General features: G+C 42.3%; 1 protein-coding gene across 1 annotated transcript in view; it reads right to left on the bottom strand.

The window, feature by feature from the left end:
• Positions 1 to 1,617: 1,617 nt before the first annotated feature.
• Positions 1,618 to 21,183, bottom strand: part of LOC132770740 (ovotransferrin) — a 36,794-nt gene continuing 17,228 nt past the window's right edge. Inside the window, exons 12-17 of the mRNA XM_060767994.2 lie at positions 20,812 to 20,976; positions 18,973 to 19,129; positions 17,745 to 17,806; positions 11,066 to 11,250; positions 3,145 to 3,328; positions 1,618 to 1,853 (exon numbers count right to left, since the gene is read on the bottom strand). Of these exons, the coding sequence (XP_060623977.2) occupies positions 1,822 to 1,853; positions 3,145 to 3,328; positions 11,066 to 11,250; positions 17,745 to 17,806; positions 18,973 to 19,129; positions 20,812 to 20,976 (785 nt within the window). The 3' untranslated portion in view covers positions 1,618 to 1,821. The remainder of the gene's footprint in view (positions 1,854 to 3,144; positions 3,329 to 11,065; positions 11,251 to 17,744; positions 17,807 to 18,972; positions 19,130 to 20,811; positions 20,977 to 21,183) is intronic.

The following is a 21,183-nucleotide window of genomic DNA, read 5'->3' on the forward strand; positions in this document are numbered from 1 at the left end:
CCATTGCTCAGAGTGGCATTGTAATCCCGCCTCCTGGCAATGATGGAGTGTTGAAGGAGGTTTCACCCTCCCCCTCGGGAGAGAGGTAACCAATCAAGAGAGATTGCAAAGCAGAGATAGCTAGCAAAAAAGGGTGTACGGTGCCTTTAAATCTCTCCTCGCTTTGGCATCACCCTTGGAGCATGATATACATATAGCGTCCCTGCCTCGCAGATTTTCACTTTTCGCGGGTGGTCCTTGAAAGAAACACCCTAGATAAGTGAAGGAACATTGTATATGAATATAAAGTGAACTCTTCAATAATGCATTATAACTACAAAGATGGCATTGACTGCTAGCTGCAGGGAGGCATTATAGTGTTGCTTTGGTGAAAACTGGAGAGGACAATTTGGTGCCCATGCTTTCCTGATGTCACTGACCCAGAAAAGGGTGCCTCCTCTTCTCAAACCAGCACTTGATACATTTTTACTTTCTTTTACACCATCCACATTTCTGTGGCCCACCCAAAATCCTTTGGTTGGCCGTAAGCCGCCTGCAGTCTGTATGTTGTGCAGGTCTGGTCTAGAAAATGTAGTTTGGCGCAACTTTAACTGCCATGGAACAATGCTAAGGATCTGTCATTTGTTGAGGCACTAGATCTCTCTAGCAAAAAAAGCTAAAGGCTTTGTAAAACTACAGTGCCCAGGATTTCATAGCATTGACCTAGGGCAGTTAAAGTGACATCAAACTATATTAAGTCTATACTGACTGATTCTATGGAATACGGGCAGTGCTTGGCTTGTGACACCCCCATTTCCTCATGGATTGTGCCCTCCCAAGGGGTGTCCCCACAATGGCTTGGCTCTTTAAACTGTCCAACCACCAGCTGTCGTTCTTATAGCACAGGAATTCCCTCCTGCAGGGTGTGACATCAAGGGAACCCCTGGCCAATCTGGGCTCAGATCGTAGCCTGCTTCTTTTTCAATTGGGGAGGGAGTGGGAAATCTGAATAGCTGTCAGAACTGTTTACGATGTCTTGTATTTTTCTGAGAATGTATGTTTGTACCATTTGAAGCATATTGCTTGTATTTGCATCCTTTTTGACTGGATTGTAATAAACCTCTGTGGCTTGCCTTTAGCCTGGAGAGCTTGTTCTCTGTCCCAGATGAGCTGGTTTTATGGATGCTCACCAGGCACAGACATCTCTTACTAAAATCACTACAATATCGGTTTGATTTGTTTTTGCAAGAGTGGTTGTGACAGTATGTGATTTTAATTTATATATGATACTGTGCACATTAAACATGAATGTATTGCTGCTAAATTTTAGTATATTAGCTTGATCCCAGACAACCACACAATTAGTGTTATCCATCAAAATAAGCTTTTCTCCTTAAGGAGAGGAACATGGCAAATTTCTTCTGAAACTGAGAGGAAGTGATTATGATAATAATTGGACTTTCTGCTGCTTAGAGGGATGTAGACATTGTAACAGACAACATCAGTATACACCCGTGAGGTTACATCCATTTATCTTTAGATTTAAGCAACTTTTTCAACCTTATGAAGGTGACTCAGTTGCACAGTGTTGACAGATGAATATGGGACTCATCAGAAATGATAACAAACACAAAAAAATTAATTGAGAATGTTACTTTTATTTCTTTATTTTTTCCTAGTGACATAAGAGTTGCAAAGCCATGCAAAGAGAAGCTCAAACTTTCTGTTGCAATATTAAGGAGAAAAGAGCAAAGAGGACAGATTCCCCAAGTTTGGGCAAGAAAGAATGAAACGTCCCAAGTTTTCTTCTTCATTGCCTGGAGTTGCAGTTCATAATATATATTACTGGTGGAACTGGCAAACCTTAAGGAGTTCTGTTTGGAGGGAAAACAGGGGAAAAAAACAGAATCTTAATATCAGCACACCAAACCATATAAATTGGCAACTACACGCAGAAGCTCTTTTTCAAAGCCAACTGAAATGAATTCTCAGAATTGAACAGGTGATAACATCACTGGCTATGTAACAAATAGTATCTGATATGTCATTCCAATTTTTCTCTGCAAAACTTTAGGAGTATAAAGGTCTGAGTTCCCAAAGCACTACATTTACTACACTCATCATTATATGGCTCTACAGCAGTTACGTATAAACTAAGCTACTGATTTTACATGGAGCCCCCTAGCAGAAACAATTTCCATTCATTTTTTAAAAAAACCTAGACTATCCAATATTAGTCAGAAATGCTACATTTTTGGGTACATTTACATTGTAGAATTCATGCAGCTTGATGCCACTAACTGCCATGGCTCAATACTATGGAATCATGGAATTCGTAGTGGGGGGGGGGGGGGCTTCTTTGGAAGAGAAGTCTAAAGACACTATGAAACTACAACTTCTAGAATTCCATAGCATTAAGACATAACAGTTAAAAGTACTATGCTAGTAATATTGTATGTCTATATATCTTGTAAACCGGGGTGAGAAGGGCGGCATATAAATGTTGTAAATAAATAAACATTTTAAGGCCTCAGGTGCATCTACAGTACATCAAGCATGGGGCAGGTGTTTTGGACTTCAACTCCCACAATTCCTAACAGATATTTAATGCAGGTTAAAGCGAGCCACAAAGGCACACAAATATATGTGGGTGTGGGTGTGCATCCCTTAATGTGTATCAGTGCTTTGTGGTTTGTGTCATGAGACTCATTCCAGGATTTCTTACGTAAACATCTGCACAACAAAACCACTTTCTTCAATATCAGTATGAAACTGCATTAAGTGGTCAATGTAGATAGGGCCCTAGTCTCTAGAGCAGTAGTTCCCAGCTGTTTTCAAATTAGGACCCCATTTTATAGAGGCAAAGTGACCCACAACCCAGATACATTAAAAATAGGTGACTCGTGATCCCGATACATTAAAAATTAGAGCTGTCGGTGTACGGGCAAAGAAACCAAAATATTTCCCAAAATATTTCCCAATTTCACAAAGTGCATTAATTCAGCGGTGTAGATGCAGCCTCTTTTTCTGTTTATACTTCAGTTTGAAATGCAGTTTATCCCTGTAAAGCTATCTGCAGCCATACCTCTCAATATATCATTGGTCCCTTGAGTCCCTATATCAGGAGAATGACAGGATAAAAAGAAAGTAAATAAAAGAAAATACCTGAAGGTGCACACTGCTTGACTCCATCCACAGAATCCAGGTACTGCTGGCCAAGATAGGCTTCGTAGGTCTTTTCTCTTGGGGTAGCCAAGCACAGGGTACCATCTTTGAACAAACTGTCTTTGGTATCAGATTGGAACAACTGGAAGGCGTCTTTCTCAGATCCATTGCTTCCATACAATGCCTGTAATGAATGAATGCAAACAGGATTGAGTTAGCTTTCATGCTTTAAAAAATCTTTATTCAGCTCCTGTAGAAAGATCACAGTATCCTCATCCCACTCAAATTCTGTATCAACCCTTTCACTATTGTACTACAGCATTTCCAATAACCTTTTATTATTAACTGCTCTGAGTCTTTCCTTGTTTGCTTTTTGTGCCAGGAATACCATTGCTGTTGGATGTACTGTAGGTACTTCTACTTAAGCTTATGAAACTTATTTACTCACATATAATTTAAAATACATTGAACTCTGTTTTATTAAAGATTTCAGGATTCGGGAGCAGCTTAATTATCCAGCCTTATAGTTTGTGTTATTATTTATTATTTGGGGTTCTTGTACCCCGCCCTTCTCACCCCGAAGGGGACCCAGGGCGGCTTACAGCTGCAAGGCGCACTTAGACGCCTGCTACACAAACAATCATCACAAAAAATATAACAGTACAAATTCCCACAATTCAACATTATCCACTAAAATCAATAAAATGATAAAATCAGTAAAAACAATACAAACCTGGAACTTCCTCCTACCCATCAGTGTACAATTAACTCAAAGATCTGTTTTGGTTCCATTTCGACAATCCTGCCGATCTCACACATCTGATTGTCTTATTTGGTTGTCATTGTCTAATTGCCTGGTTGCCCAAAGGCCTGGTTCCACAGCCATGTCTTCACCCTCCTCCTGAAGGAGAGGAGGGTTGGTGCTGTTCTGATTTCCCCCGGGAGTGAATTCCACAGGTGGGGGGCCACCACTGAGAAGGCTCTGCTTCTCGTCCCCACCAGCCTCACTTGTGAGAGTGGTGGGGTCGAGAGCAGGGCCTCCCCAGATGATCTCAAACTCCGAGGTGGGACGTAGAGGGAGATACGTTCGGACAGATACACTGGACCAGAACCGTATAGGGTTTTGTAGGTTAAGACCAGCACCTTGAATTGTGCTCGGAATTGAACCGGCAGCCAGTGGAGCTGGCACAACAGGGGGGTGGTATGCTCCCTGTATGTCGCTCCGGTGAGCAATCTGGCTGCCGCACGCTGGACTAGTTGGAGTTTCCGAACAGTCTTCAAGGGCAACCCCACGTAGAGCGCGTTGCAGTAGTCTATCCGGGATGTAACAAGAGCGTGGACCACCGTGGCCAGATCAGACTTCCCAAGGTACGGGCGCAACTGGTGCACAAGTTTTAATTGCGCAAAAGCTCTCCCGGCCACCGCCGAGACCTGGGGTTCCAGGCTCAGCGGCGAGTCCAGGATCACTCCCAAGCTGCGAACCTGCGTCTTCAGGGGGAGTGTAACCCCATCCAGCACAGGCTGTAACCCTATACCCTGTTCGGCCTTCCGACTGACCAGTAGGACCTCTGTCTTGTCTGGATTCAATTTCAATTTGTTAGCTCTCATCCAGTCCGACACAGCAGCTAGACACCGATTCAAGGTCTGGACAGCCTCCTTGGTGACAGGTGGAAAGGAGTGACAGATCTGGACATCATCTGCATAGAGATAACACCGCAGTCCGAAACTCCGAATGATCTCCCCCAGCGGCTTCATGTAGATGTTAAACAACATTGGGGACAGAATAGATCCCTGAGGGACTCCACACGACAATGGTTGTGGAGCCGAACAGGTGTCACCCAGTAACACCTTCTGGGACCGTCCCTCAAGAAATGACCGGAGCCACTGCAAAGCAGTACCCCCAAGTCCCATTTCTGTGAGTCGTCCCAGAAGGATACCGTGATCGACGGTATCGAAGGCCGCTGAGAGGTCCAGGAGAACTAACAGGGACACACTCCCCCTGTCCAGTTCCCTGCGCAGATCATCTACCAAGGCGACCAAGGCTGTTTCCGTTCCATGTCCCGGTCTAAAGCCAGACTGTGCCGGATCAAGATAATCAGTGTCTACCAGAAATCCCTGGAGTTGAGCTGCCACCACACGTTCCAGGACTTTGCCCAAATAGGGGAGATTGGAAACTGGCCGATAGTTGTCTAATTGAGTGGGGTCCAGTGATGGTTTTTTCAACAGCGGTTTGATAATAGCCTGTTTTAGACTCGCTGGAATCTTGCCCTCCTGTAAGGAGGCATTAACCACCACCTTCACCCACTCCGCCAAACCCCCTCTGGCTTCTTTTATAAGCCAGGATGGACAGGGGTCTAGGATGCATGTGGTAGGCCGCACCTCTCCAAGGATCCTGTCCACATCCTCAAGCTGAACTAATTGAAAAGAATCCAACAAAACTTGACAAGCAGATGCTCTCGTTACATTCTCAGAGACTGCAGGTAAAGTGGTGTCAAAACCCGACCGAATCCGCCCAATTTTATCTACGAAAAATCGAGCAAACGCTTCACAGCGAGCTCCAGAGCTGTCAGGGATCTCGCTTTTCGGCGGATTTAACAGACCCCTGACAACTCGAAAGAGCTCAGCTGGACGATTCTTCGCAGATGCAATATTAGCAGCGAAAGATGTTTTTTGTGCTGCCTCTATTGCCACACCGTAGGACCTTAAGAAGGTATTCAGATGTGTTTGGGTTGATTTAGTCGGGTTACTGCGCCACACGCGCTCTAGCCACCTCTTCTTTCGCTTCATTGCTGCCAGCTCCTCAGTAAACCAAGAAGCCGGGTTAGCTCGGTTACTCGAGAGGGGGCGTTCTGGAGCGATTGTGTCGATTGCCCTAGTCATCTCGGTGTTCCAGTGAGAGACCAAGGCATCGACAGGGTCGCCAGCCAGGGAGGTGGGAAATTCCCCAAGAGCCGTCAGGAAACCACTAGGATCCATAAGTCTCCTGGGGCGGACCATTCTAATGGGTCCACCACCCCTGCGGAGGTTGGGAGGAGCAGTCAGTCTAAACCTAATCAGGTGGTGATCGGTCCATGACAAAGGAGCGATGGTTAGCTCCTCCACCCCGATACTATCACCCCATCCCTGCGAAAAGACCAAATCCAGTGTGTGCCCAGCGATATGGGTGGGACCAGATACTAGTTGGGACAGGCCCATGGTTGTCATGGTGGCCATAAAGTCCTGAGCTGCACCTGACAGAGCAGTCTCGGCATGAACATTGAAATCCCCCAGGACTATAAGCCGCTGGGAGCTCAACGCCATGTCCGAGACCACTCCTGCTAGCTCAGGAAGGGAGACTGTCGTGCAGCGGGGTGGTCGGTACACTAACAGAATCCCTATCCTGTCCCGGTCACCTAACCTGAAGCCGGCACACTCAAATGTAGATGATTGTGGGATGGGGCACCTGATTAGGGGAATACAAACCTTATAGACCACTGCCACTCCTCCTCCCCGCCCTCCGGGCCTTGGCTGGTGCTGGACAGAGTAACCTGGCGGGCAAAGCTGGGAGAGGTTCACACCTCCCCCCTCATCCAGCCAGGTCTCCGTTATACATGCCAGGTCGGCCTGTTCCTCCTGAATTAGATCTCGAATAATGGAGGACTTCCCATTTACCGACCTGGCATTGAACAGCACCACCCTTAGCCCAGAAGGACCACCATCCTGACATCTCAGTTGTATCTTGTCGGGAGGATTTTTTTTTGGAATCGCCAATATATTCCTATTATTTTCAGGCCGAATTGATTGTGAAGTTGTAATATGGGTAATCTTTGGGATTGCCAATGTTCTATTGTAAATTTTGGGCCGGATTTGTTTTTGTCTTACATTCTTAGAGCATTTTAGGTTTGCCAAATTATTGCTGAAAATTTTGGATCGGATTGAGTAGTTTGTTCTCCCTTTCCCGTATCTTCCTCTACCTGTCACCACCTCTATAGCAGCCCCCACACCCATAGAACCATCCGTCCCAGGGGAGTTCCCTCTCACTTCCTCACTTGCGGTATCAGATGTTAATGCATAATAATCATAACAGACATTGTTGTGGTTATAAAACTCTACACCCCTAGGGTCCGCCCCATCCTTGCTTCCAGTAAAGTGCATTTGAGTAGTATTAACAGAGAAGACTATCAGCGTTACCAAAAATGACAACTGCGATGACATCAGGCGATTTTGAAATTCACAGTGCTGTAGTAAAGCGCTACAGTGCTATAATACCACACCTCACAGCAGCTTGTTGGCTCTGAACCAGTTAATAGCTTATGGCAACCCAGGCAGACTAAAGTGCAGGATTAAAGTGCTAGATTACAGAGCTGAATGACTTTCTATGGCTCAGATTCTAGTGACCCATTTGGTCTCAGTGCTGGACTAAAGTGCTTAATAATTCAGTAGCTCAAGGTCTGTGCCCACATAGATGTCCCAATGTCATTCAACTAGAGTGGGCCAATCAAAACAAGGACCCCGCTTCTAGGGCCCGTGGACAGCAAGCCGGCACCCCTTGGCCAGGTCCCTAGTTCTTCTTGGCCGTCCAGAGAATCTGATGGAAGTCAGAGGGAGTTGGTCTTATATATTGTGGGCAGTGGCTCCAAAAGGTAGGTGTTATTGCACTTCCAGCCAGAGAGGGCGCTGTCGCGAAACAGATGGTAAATCACAGCAAGGACTTAAGGCCTGGTAAATCACAATGTTTGTCTAGAGTGCTGTAGTGCAATCAGTCTAGCAGCAGTAATGATGGTTTGGGACCAGGCAAAACCAGACGGATTAAAGTGCAGGCTAGCAGTGCAATGTTTGATATTATCTAAGACACAGTACTGATAGGGCCAACAAAATTAAAGTGCTGGGTTAAAGTGCTTAACAGTAATACTTGATATTATCTAAGACACAGTACTAATAGGGCCAACAGACTTAAAGTGCTGGGTTAAAGTGCTTTAACAGAGCAGTGCCCTCGTCGATTCCTAAAGTCACTCAACTAGGGCAGTCGATTCAAAACAAAGGACCCAGCTGCAGAGCCCGTGAACGAGCAAACCGGCACCCTCAGCCCGGACCCCGTATCTTCTCGACTGTCCAGGAGAAGAGATGGTACAGTTAGTGGGAGATGGTCTTTATAACGTGGGCCATGGCTGAAAAGCGTAGCACCATTTCCTGCAGCAGAATGGATAAATTGCTGTTCTTTACACCTCCCGCCAGAGATGGCAGTGTTGGCAGATGTCGAATGTTCCTATGAATTCGATGGCAGTGGATAGTATTGCTGTTATTTACACCTCCAGCCAGAGATGGCAGTGTTGGCAGATGTCGAATGTTCCTATGAGTTCGATGGTAGTGGATAGTATTGCTGTTATTTACACCTCCAGCCAGAGATGGCAGTGTTGGCAGATGTCGAATGTTCCTATGAGTTCGATGGCAGTGGATAGTGTTGCTGTTATTTACACCTCCAGCCAGAGATGGCAGTGTTGGCAGATGTCGAATGTTCCTATGAGTTCGATGGCAGCAATAACAGACGCTGACCAGAACGCTGGATCCAGAGAGGCGGGTGGGCAGCCTCGTGGTGATGTAATGGAGACTCCTCTTCTGTAGGCCAAGCCAAGCCTCTTTTTGGTGGGCCCGCGGAGTGCTTCAAGCTTCGGCTGCCTCTGATGGTATGGGCCCGACAGGAAGGAGGGCCAAATGGAGGAGCGTCACCTCGGCAGGCCTGCGGTGTGTCTCAACTCCCCTGATGGCGGATGAAAAGCTATTCGCAGGGGCTAGCGGGCATTTCTCCCCCTCCCTGCGATGTCAAAGAAGAAGCTGCCAGCCGGAGTACTGGCGCAGGAGTTTCCCTTGGCTCAGCAGAGGCAGCAGTCGACCTGAGCTCCCCCCGCCTCCTCCCTGATTAAATGAGGCAGATAGGCAGGGTGAGCTTCAATCTCTGCCAGGGAAGGAAGCTAGGACCCTGCAGAGGCAATACCAGGGTCCTAGTTATCAGGTAGGATATTATTTCTGAGGGAGCTTGCCGAGATGTAATGGCGGCGCTCTACCTCGTTGCCCCGCAGCCTCTTTCTCTTCCCTCAGGCCGATTTGGACCATTAAGGTCTCATTCAAGACCCCTAGTTGTTCCAGATCCAAATCTCCTTACACTGGGAGGGTTGGGGAATTGATCACCTTAGATTTCGCTCGATTAACTCCTCAGCTGGCACAGCTTGAGATCTTACAGCTGTTTGCCCACCGGAAATAGAGTGCAATGGCACTCTATTTAACATTGCTTCTTTTTTCTTTTCCTTTCCACTCTCACAGCATTCAAAATTATCAATAAAATTGCAGCACGTTTTGGTTTATTTGTGGATGTATTGTGACATGGGTTGTGTTCAATCCTTTCATACCATTTTGCATCCAGGTGAGTTTCCAGGAGGTGTCACAATTCAAAGCAAGTTTTTTCCTCTCCCCGGTGCCTCATTATGATTGTTACATTATTTTAAAAATCTCTGTATAAGTTCAGCACAATTGCAAGACCTGAAATAAGGTCTAGAATATTAAATATGGTTTTCTGGGGGTGAGCAGATGGCGGCTACTGGATGGCATATGTTCTGTAACCGAAACTAGAAATGATGTGGTCTATCCAATGCAATTTTCTGAATCAGCACCCCAAATAACCAAATCAAATCTAAAGTGGACCAAAACCTGATTCAAAACCCTTTTTGGTACTAATGTGGGAGAGTGGTCCCTGGCCAAAAAAAAAAAGGTTGGGAACCACTGCTATAAACATATGAAAAGGCTATCAGCAACTCCAGCACAGTTGCTATAAGCTGCTGTAGCAATATCACTGTTTTTCTTTGATGGAAAATCAAGACACACATAAACACAGTTGGCCTCCTGCAATGCCTCACTTCCAGTTTGTTTTTGGCAGGGAGGTATAGCAGACTGAGGAAAAGACCCATTATATGACTGCAGCAACTTACAATAACAATGCTAAAGGTCTACAGAGTTCTTTTAAAAAATAAAATGACTTTCTTCCCAAAAGGGTAAACAGTGAGTTTACACTCTGCAAAAGGCAGTAGAATTTAACATGTATCCAAACAGACTGAGACAGCAGGTGCATGTACACTGTACACCCTTGGAACATGATATACATATAAAGCGACCCTACTTCACGGATTTTCACTTTTCGCAGGTGGTCCTTGAACGTAACACTCGCGATAAGTGAGAGAAAACTGTATATCAATATAAAGTGAACTCTTCAATAATGCATTATAACTATGAGGATGGCATTGACTGCTAGCTGCAGCGAGGCATTATAGAGTTGCCTTGGTGAAAACTGGAGAGGACAATTTTGTGCCCATACTTTCCTGATGTCACTGACCCGGAAAATGGTGCCTCCTCTTCTCAAACAAGCACTTGTTACATTTTTACTTTCTTTTACACCATCCACATTTTTGTGGCCCACCCAACATCCTTGGGTGGGCCGTAAGCTGCCTGCAATCAGTATGTTGTGCAGGTTTGGTCTACAAAATGCAGTTTGACATCACTTTAATGGCCATGACTCTATGCTATGGAATCCTGGAAGCTGTATTTAAGGCTTTAAACTTCCCTGCCAAAGAGTGCTGATGCCTTACCCAACTAGAATTCCCAGGATTCCATAGCATTCACTTGTGGTGGTTTAAGTGGTGTCAAACTACATTGATATCACAGTGTAGATGTACCCAGGGAAAAAGGGATAATTTCTTTAAGAGAAACAAAGCTATTGTGGTTGATGGAAATTACTAGGACATTTATCAGAACAGGAGAAATGTCATTTGGATCTCAAAAATTTGGATCTCAAAAATGAAAGTAGGAAGTACAACAACTGCTATACCCCAATGTATTTGGACAGTCAGACTTGAGTCCTTGCTGTCTTGTTGGGACTTTCCAACTGAAATCTCACCTGTTGTTCAAGCATCACACGCCGGACAACTTCTGCTTTGTCAGATCGGGTTACTACTCCATGAGTCGGAACTGTAGCCAGACCACATCTTTGGTAATCACTAACTGGACAACGTTCACCATTGAGCGACAGCAGTACAAAATCTTCAGGTCTACTATTAATGGCCCAAGCAGGTTTGTTATCTCCTGTAAAAATATTATAATAATGTGCAGGAACATAAAGATTTTGCCATATACACACACACACAATAGCTGTACCCTGGCCACGCATTGCTGTGGCCCTCAGAAAACAGGAATCCTGGACATGAAACAATCAGGTTTAGGGAACACCTCCCCACAAAGGTTTCCTATAGGCAGGAAGAAGCCAGGCTTTTAAGCTGCAAGACTTTTCAAGTTATGAAGGTGGGCAATGTATATGTATATGTGTGTGCATATGTATATGTGTATATTTGTGTGTGCCTGTGTATATGCATATAAGTGTGGTGTGTGTGTGGATCTGTACATGTGTGTGTATGTTTGTGATTTGCATGTGTATATGGAAAATGGAATGGCTGGACGATGTGATTGGACAATGTTTTTAACAGGAGGCCCTAATGTTCATGTTTTACTAATTTTGTCATGTTTTTATTACTCGATTGTTTTTATTGTATTGAATTTGTATTTTATGGTCTTGGCACCAACTGTAAATCGCCCTGAGTAGCCTGCGGGCTGAGAGGGATGGTATATGAATATAGCAAATAAATAAATAAATAAATAAATAAATAAATAAATAATATATGTATATGTTTGTGTGTATGCATGCGTATATATGTGTGCATGTGCATGTGTGTGTTATGTATATGTATGTGTGTATATAAGTATTTATGTGTGTATATACATGCATGTATATATGAGTGTATATGTGTGTGTGTATATGTGCATGTGTGTGTTGTTTGTATATGTGTGCTAGGCCTACTTGGGCCCTCCAGACATTTTGGACTTCAGTTCCAACAATTCCTAACAGCCAGAACAGAGTGGCTGTTAGGAATTGTGAGAGTTGAAGTCCAAAATGCCTGGAGGGCCCAAGTAGGCCCAGGCCTGGAGTATGAGATTTGTTATTGAACCCTGTGTCTCTTTGGAGGCCTCCTCCTGGCGTGGCTCCTCCTCCCTCCCTCTCTTTCCTTTCCCTCTCGCCTTCCTTGCCTAACGGATGGAAAAGGCCTCCCCTTCTTTCCTTGCTTCTTTGCTTCTTCCGTCCCTCCATCCATCCTTCTCCCTCCCCACCCCCCTGCTCTCTCTGAGGAGGCTCTAAAGCAGTGGTTCTCAACTTGTGGGTCCCCAGGTGTTTTGGCCTACAACTCCCAGAAATCCCAGGCAGTTTACCAGCTGTTAGGATTTCTGGCAGTTGAAGGCCAAAACATCTGGAGGCCCACAGGTTGAGAACCACTGCTCTAAAGGCTGCTTTTCAAAGCAGCTTTGCCAGGCTGTTCCTTTCCTGCAGGGCCTTTCTCCTCCTCTCCTTGGCTAGCTTCTGGCTCGCTGTTTGCAAGGCTGCTGGCTTGGCCCCTGAAGCAGGGACGGCCAGCTGCTTTGCTACGTATGGCTGTTTGTTTCCCCCTCTTGCACAGAAGGGAGTGGACTATGTCTCACGGTTTGGGGTTTTTTTTTTAATTGTTGGTCATACCTTGGGGTATGAGATGTTTGGAGGCCAAATTTGATGTCAGTTGGCCCCATAGTTTGTTTGTTTTTAGCCTACTCATGACGCACAGAAGCTTTTTATATATTAAGATATAAGAAGATATATATGTGTGTGTGTTGATATGACCCTAATTACGCCGTTGCTCCTAATCACTTCACTTACTTCACTTCACTTCCTAATTACTAACGTGTGGAGCAGGGAATGGCACTGTGTTACTTCACTCCTGCAATTAGATGGCCAACTAGCCATGCCTCCTTGATATCTATATGTAGGTAATAGGGCTGGGCAACCACGGAAAAATTTGTTTCTAAGCTCGATTCGTTTTTAGGGGGTTTTTGCGTTTCGATTTTTAAAAGAATTCCGAAATTTTTCTTTAAAAAAGTTCGAAATTTATGAAATTTCGGAAATTACGAAACAATTACGAATTGATTCGTTAATGGCAGACGCGACCACGCAATACGCTAAAAAAACCTCCAAATGGGACAGGGGGAACTTCTGAAGCTTCCCTCTCCCTCTGTTGTTGACTGTTGGTGTGATAATTATATATTTTTTTCACTGATAAAACAAACAACAACTATAAAACTTGCACCAGACATGCAGAAATAATAATGAAACGATTTCGAAACGATTTCGAAACAATTACGAAACAATTACGAAACAAAATGAAAAATTCGTTTCGATTTTTAGTTGCTCCTGAATGGTTCAATATCGCTTCGTTATCAAAAAAAATAACGAATTAATAACGAATTACGAAATTAACGAACGAAACCGCCCAGCCCTAGTAGGTAAACATCTCCATGAAAAAGGAAGTCTTTGTGTGATTTGCTCCTTACAATAGAAAACTTTGGCTCCTAGATGCCAGAAAAAAAATGTTTCAGAGGCTGTTTTGAAGAACCATATCTTTCCATAAGAGCCTGCCCAAACTTTATGATCTGAAAGAAGGGCATTTTATTTTATTGTAGGCATGGTTGGAGAAAGTCTTTCACTTCAATATAGAAGCTAGGATGGCTCCTTCTTTGCCATCTTTTTAGTGGTAAGTTAATGCTTTTCTTTTCCAGCAAGGCTTGGAGAGCTGATTTTTAATATGAGTGCTTTTTAATGTTGCTGTACTATTTTTAATCTTTTGTTATAAAGTCAGGATTTTTGTTCTTTAAAATTATTTTAATCTCAATTTTGTTTGTTTTCAACAATATACATTTATTATAATTATCTGCTCTTTGTAGAATGCTAGGGTACATTTACATTATAAAAGAAATGCAGTTTGACACCACTTTTAACTGCCATAGCTCAATATAACGGAATTATGGGAGTTGTAGTTTTACATTGTCTTTAGCCTTCTCTACCGGAGTACTGATCTTTCACTAAACAACAAATCCCATGATTCCATAGCATTGAGCTCCTCATGGGGCTTGACCTCCAGACCTTTGCCCATTTGGTCGCCCTTCTATAAACACTGGATTTTATGAATCTACAGAGCTTTATAATCCAGGTAAATGGAACTAATCCCCATTCTGAAACTGGATTTTATGGCAGTGTAGATCCAACATAATTGTCTTAAACAAGGCAAACATATTGCCCATTACACACAGTATGAATTATTTGCTTGTGAGTAGACCCACTAAATCAATGGGATTTAGACTAGATATTGACTTGTAATTCAACAATGAATTGAAAGGGTTTACTGTGAATTAGAACTAGCCAATGGGATTCCATCCAACTATCCTCCTTATTACATTACTTTTGATATGTCACTTTATTTCTCGAAAAGATTACAGATAATTAGGCTACAAAAGATAATCACAGGAATCAAGTGGCAAGACAGAGTCCTCTTCCACTTCTATCCCTCACATGTTTTTCCATGTTTTGGTTGTGTGCTTTTTGGTGGGTTGGGATGATAATTTTATCACGAGGACAAATTTAGCTTACTGTGCCAATGTTGACTGACACTCTGGTATTGTAGATAAGTGACAAAATTCTCCATTAGACATATTTGAATTGTACACTAACAATTCTGATAATGTTCAATATATTATTTCTGCAGCTGCCCTAAAACTTATTGTCAAAAGTGAAAGAATCTGTGGTATTAAGCACTGTTTTATGGTGGTTGGAAGTCTGTACTTGTTAAGCCTAAAAATAATAATGTTTATGACTATTCAGAACCCTAACAACAAAACAGATAACACTGACCACCACTCATTTTGGTGCCTCCAATGTTAACCTTGTTTTGGGACATATTTGACCTGCTGATTCTAAAAATGGCACCAGTGGCACCCACAGGGCCCATAGCCCATTAGAACCAAGCCCGGATCTAATTGGCTATCTAATTAATTCGTGACAAAGTGGGGTTTCCCTGCTTTTTTCTTGAATTAATTTGCTTTTAACAGAGGCATTGTTTGGACACCTCCGGTAAAAGTGCAAGAGCTCTCACATTTTGGACCCTGTCTGGATGGACCTTAAGAAACTAGAGCAGATGTGGTCTCTCCAATGCAGTTTTCTCAATCACCATCCCAAATAAACCCAGAAACAGGCCTAAAAACCAAGACACCAGTAATGTTTTTGTTGAGCTTTGTAATATACTTCCTTGTGCTCTGCTGATGCTAATGAAGCAACTGCATTTTCTTTTCCTTCCCACCTATCATTATTTGTCATTTTGAGTCTCTTTTGAGAAAAAGCATTATTATTATTATTATTATTATTATTATTATTATTGCTAAAATATCTGACTAGTCTACATGGAAAAATGGTCCAACAATTCAATGAGATTCTGCAAAAAGAAAGTATCAGTGAATGGTTAACAACTGGGAGAACATATCTGATACAACAGGATCCAGCAAAAGGAGCAGCACCAGGAAACTACAGGCAAATAACATGTCTGCCCACTATGTTTAAACTATTGACCGGCATCATAGCTGACAGAATTCAAGATTATCTTGAAGAAAATAACATCTTGCCAGATGAACAGAAAGGCAACAAACAGAAAAGCAGGGGCACAAAAGACCAGTTATTAATTGACAAAATGATTCTAGAGAACTGCAAAAGCCAAAAAACCAATCTTCACGTGATGTGGATTGACTACAAAAAAAGCCTTTGACTCACTCCCACACAGTTGGATCATCAAGTGCCTAGACACCATTGGGATTTGTAAAAACGTTGGTACTTTTATTGAAAATATGATGAAGCACTGGAAAACTGAACTGTTTGTTGGAAATGAAAACTATGGACTTGTGAACATCACAAGAGAAATTTTCCAGGGAGACTCATTGTCCCCACTGCTTTTCATCATTACCATGATCCCTTTGTCAATAATCTTACAAAAAACAAATCTCGGCCATCAAACGTCTCAGAGATCTCACAAAATTTCACATCTGCTGTACATGGATGACATGAAGCTTTATGGGGAAACCGAAACTGAAATCCAGTCTCTGACTAACACTGTCCAAATCTTTAGCACTGATATCAACATGGAGTTTGGTTTGGACAAATGTTCGACAGTGGCACTGGAGAAGGGAAAAATCATTGAAAGTGAGGGCATAAATATGCCCAATGGCCAAGTGATAAAGTGTCACCAGCCAGAGGCCTACAAATATCTGGGCATACTACAGCTGGACAACATCAAACATGAACATGTGAAAACCGTGGTCAGCAAAGAATACATTCAAAGAGTCAGAAAAATTCTCAAAAGCACGCTCAATGGAGGCAATACCGTCAAGGCCATAAACACCTGGGCCATACCTCTCATAAGATATACTGCTGGCATCATAAACTGGACACAGGCAGAACTGGACAGAGGACTCTTACAAGTAAAACAAGCAGTTGAAGAAGAAAAACACACCCTGGCAGAATATGTCAAGGAAAGCCAAGAACCTGCTTTAATTGAAGTCAATAATTGGAAACTTCTCAAAGCACAGCAGACAAAGAACCAGTACAAGAAAACTGCACTACAAACCAGAGCAGACAGGTGGCACAACAAAGCATTGCATGGGCAGTTCCTTGACAAAACTGAAGGAAAAGTTGACAGAGAGAAGACCTAGTTATGGTTCATGAATGGAACCCTGAAGAAGGAGACAGAAGGCCTGATTCTTGCAGCCCAGGAGCAAGCCATCAGAACAAATGCAATTAAGGCCAGGATTGAAAAATCAGCGGATGACCCAAACTGCAGACTGTGCAAGGAAGCTGATGAAACCATGGACCATATCCTCAGCTGTTGCAAGAAAATCACACAAACGGACTACAAACAAAGACACAACTCTGTGGCCCAGATGATTCACTGGAACTTATGTCACAAGTACCACCTGCCAGCAGTAAAGAATTGGTGGGATCATAAACCCGCAAAGGTCATGGAAAATGAACATGCAAAAATACTGTGGGACTTTCGAATCCAGAGTGACAAAGTTTTGGAACACAATACACCAGACATCACGATTGTGGAAAAGAAAAAAGTCTGGATTATTGTCACCATACCAGGCAAAAGGAAAAGCTCAGCCGCTATCAAGACCTCAAAATCGAACTGCAAAGGCTCTGGCATAAACCAGTACAGGTGGTCCCAGTGGTCATCGGCACACTGGGTGCCATGCCAAAAGATCTCTGCCAGAATTTGGAAACAATAAACATCGACAAAATCACCATGTGTCAACTGCAAAAGGCCACCTTACTTGGATCTGCGTGCATCATTTGAAAATACATCACACAGTCCTAGACGCTTGGGAAGTGTTAGACTTGTGATTTTGTGAAATCCAGCATATAGATCTCGTTTGCTGTGACATACTGTGCTTTTGTGTCAGTAAAATAATAATAATAATAATAATAATAATAATAATAATAATAATAATAATTCAGTTCTTGTGGGTTTTTTTGGGCTATATGGCCATGTTCTAGAGGCATTTCTCCTGAACATGGCCATATAGCCCAAAAAAAACCCACAAGAACTGAGTGATTCCGGCCATGAAAGCCTTCGACAATACAATAATAATAATAATCTATATTTAACCAAAAATGAACATACCTGTGTTGTCAGAAACTGTGCTGTGCTTAACAAAGGCTACATCTCCTGTCTCAATCAAGCACCTAAAAACAAGAGAAAGGAAGTTATGCAGTACTTATTAGTTCCATGAGATTCAGTAGTATACTCTTTCTTTTCCATCATATATTTCCAGTTATGTTGAAACTGATTCAAAATATGTGAAGAATTGACCTATAGATGCTTCTTCCCCTGTGTCATTCAGAGATAACTGAAAAGAAGGATCAACAGTTGTAGGGAGAATTGTGTTTAAATACCACAAAGCCCCTCCAAAATTGCAAAATTCTAAGAAATCAAAATTAGCCCTTGCTGCAGGTACCTAACCCAGGTACAATATATACAGCTCTCGGAATAAATCAGTTAGTAGCAAATTTAGATATTACCAATTCCTTCCCTGGAGATGATAACTGTCTGCTCCCTCTTGAATGTTAATGTTAATAAGTCAGAAGTTTGGAGAGTAGTAGAGTGATAATGTAATCATTAATGATTTTTGGGTGGGGGAATCACTTTGGGGAACACGCATTTTTCTGTTACTTTAAACTTTAAAGAAATTTCAGCAGCATGTCACCCACAAAATAATATAAAGCAGTAACATTTTAAAAAGATAATAAAAAGCACTAGCATTTCAGCCCTGAGTGGTAATGTTCACAGGATCTGAATATACAGTACAGACAGTCCCCGACTTACAAACAATTCATAGTTACAAACAGGGGTGAGACAACAGGAAGTGAAAGAAATCTATCCCAGGAATAAAAATTCAGTCCTGAAAGAGTTATCATGGCAAAAAGGTATCTCAACTGAAACTCGATCACCAATCCTTGTTTCCACAAGAAGTCATTTTTTTCAAAATCCCACTATCTTAGGGACAGAAAGTGAGGTGAAATCTTCTGAACAGTGGAACAGACAGCAAAACAAACACCACAGGGGTGTTAACTCTTCCTAATGCTATCCAAAGTGGAAAAAGATATATATTTGACTGAAGTTACACTGAAGTTATCTGGTCTAACTTACAAGCCAATTCAACCTAACTTCGTAACTTGGGGACTGTCTGTATCTGTGCTAGAGGATTACTTTGGAGATCATTGGCAGGAGATAACCAGCATCCTTAGGAAAGCATATTAAACTACAAGGAAGAAAAAATGATAAACAGTATGGCTTCTCAGTCCCCCATTCACCAGCAAAGAACAGTTTGAGTGACACCAAAGCTACATACCGTAAAGCACCATTATAGCCGTAGTAAATCTCATTGCTGTTAGCTTTACATTTCTGTTTGTCAGGAAGACTGCCTGAACTCCCACTGCCCTTGCACAGGCTGCACAGTGGAGACTCAATTGGTGATCCAGGGGCACAGCCTTCACTGAAGAATTTACCTGGCATGGAAACAGGGTATAGTCAGAACCAGACTTACAAATTGCTTATTTCTTACTCACTTCACTCTATGGATCAAGATGGAGTAAAACAAGAAATAAAACAGCACATAACTTCAGTACAGTCAGCCCCCCATATCTACAAATTTTGCCTTCATTATTTCAACCACCCACAGCTTGAAAAAAGTAAAAACAAATCCAAAAAGCAAACCTTGATCATGCTAGCTACATCATTACATATGATGGGATTTTGGTATCCATGGGCAGTCCTGGAATAAAACTCTGGTAGAAACTAAGAACCTGCTATATACAAAACCAATATATATAAAATCCAGCAATAGATAATCTAAAATACACAATTTAAAAATAATCTGAATAGACCTGCTGGAAAAGTTTGGTCTTTATTGCAGTTTTAAATGCAAAACTTATTTCCAAGTGGCAAAGCTCTTAAAGCAGGTTATTTCCTCATTGTGGGGTGGCCAAAGAAAATGATAATGATAATGATGATGATGATGATGATGATGATGATAAATCTTTATTTGTGCCCCACCATCATCTCCCCAAAAGGGATTTGGCGTGGCTCACAGAAGTACTTCAAGTGTCACATGCAGACAACAATACATAAATACAATGACATAAGTATAACAATAGTGCATAAAATCCCATTAATAAAATTATAAAAAATTGAAAATTCCTGAAATGCAGTGGGGTCTGCCAGCTGGCTATCTATCATAACAATCAATCAAAGTGAGGGTCAATACTATCAGTGATTCATCACGTTGGTCATGGATCAAAGTATCAAAGGCCTGTCTGAAGAGCCATGTTTTTAGACTCACCCAGAAGGCCTGAAGAGAAGGGGCTAATCTAATTTCCTTAGGCAGGGTATTCCAGAGCCAGGGAGCCACCACCTAGCAACAATCAATCTAGTTTTCAGCAAAGTGAGGCAATCACTCTAACTGGCAGGTGCTTAGAGATGGCCACAAGTGTTAAAGGAAACTACCCGTCTACCTCTACTATCCTGTTCTTTTGATTTGTCACAGACACTAGTGTTCTTCTCTCAGTATTGAATTAAGATGGATCTATTATTAGTATGCTCCACTTGGCCTTTCTACAGTATTTATCAGCCAGGACTACAATGATATAGTATCTGCTGAAATTCCAGAAGGCCACTGATCAAGTTCCCGAACCATTGCTGGTAATGGGAAGAAAATCTGGGATGAGATGTAAGAATGGATGTAAGAATGGAGATAAGAATGGAGATCTCGGTTGAGTCACTCAACATTCTGCAAGTGCATAAGGACAAGACTTTTACAGTACAATCATCCTGTCTCAAACATGGACTTTTATAGGCTTCCACAAAACACCTAGAAGATCAAAGTTTGGGAACGACTGATCAAGATGTTACTGTTTTCCAAGTTCAGTCTTCCATGGTTTCCCATTAATTCCAGTGTGTTGTTTGGGATTTTTTGTTACAAAGAAATGGAACAGCTAGATAATATTTTTCAATTTTTAGTACTTAGAGTCTGGAAATATCCTAAATAACTCTGGGCCAGTCTTTAGCTTTTGACATTATTAAACTAAAATAAAAAGCAAGATTATATAGGCTATAATGAGGTTTCTGGAGGAATTGAGGATGTCACAGTAATTAACAAAGTAAGTAAACAAATGAACATAAAGCTACTCACTAAAGTCACAAATATGATCATTTTCCTTGGAAATCAGTCCTGTAGGTATATTCCAGCCAGCAGTTCTACCAACCCCAGTGTGACAGGACTTCTTTCCTTTTAGGGTCTTCCATGTGATTTCAGTATTGGATGCCTTGGCCACAGCTACAGCAGTATAGCCCTTAACTGAAGACAGAGAAAAAACAAAACTTTATCAAATGAATCTCAATGAATTAATGGGTAAAGGAAGACTCGGCACTATGTTGAGTGAATACATGTGGGCCACTTCACTGTTAACCATATATTTAAAACCCAGAATTTAGTAATCCTTCTTTTGGAACTACAGCTTCCAGAACTGTTTTCCCATTATAGCCATTGACCACACAGTCTTAA

The sequence above is a fragment of the Anolis sagrei genome, chromosome 3 (assembly GCF_037176765.1).
Source record: "Anolis sagrei isolate rAnoSag1 chromosome 3, rAnoSag1.mat, whole genome shotgun sequence".
Classification (NCBI taxonomy): Eukaryota; Metazoa; Chordata; class Lepidosauria; order Squamata; family Dactyloidae; genus Anolis; species Anolis sagrei.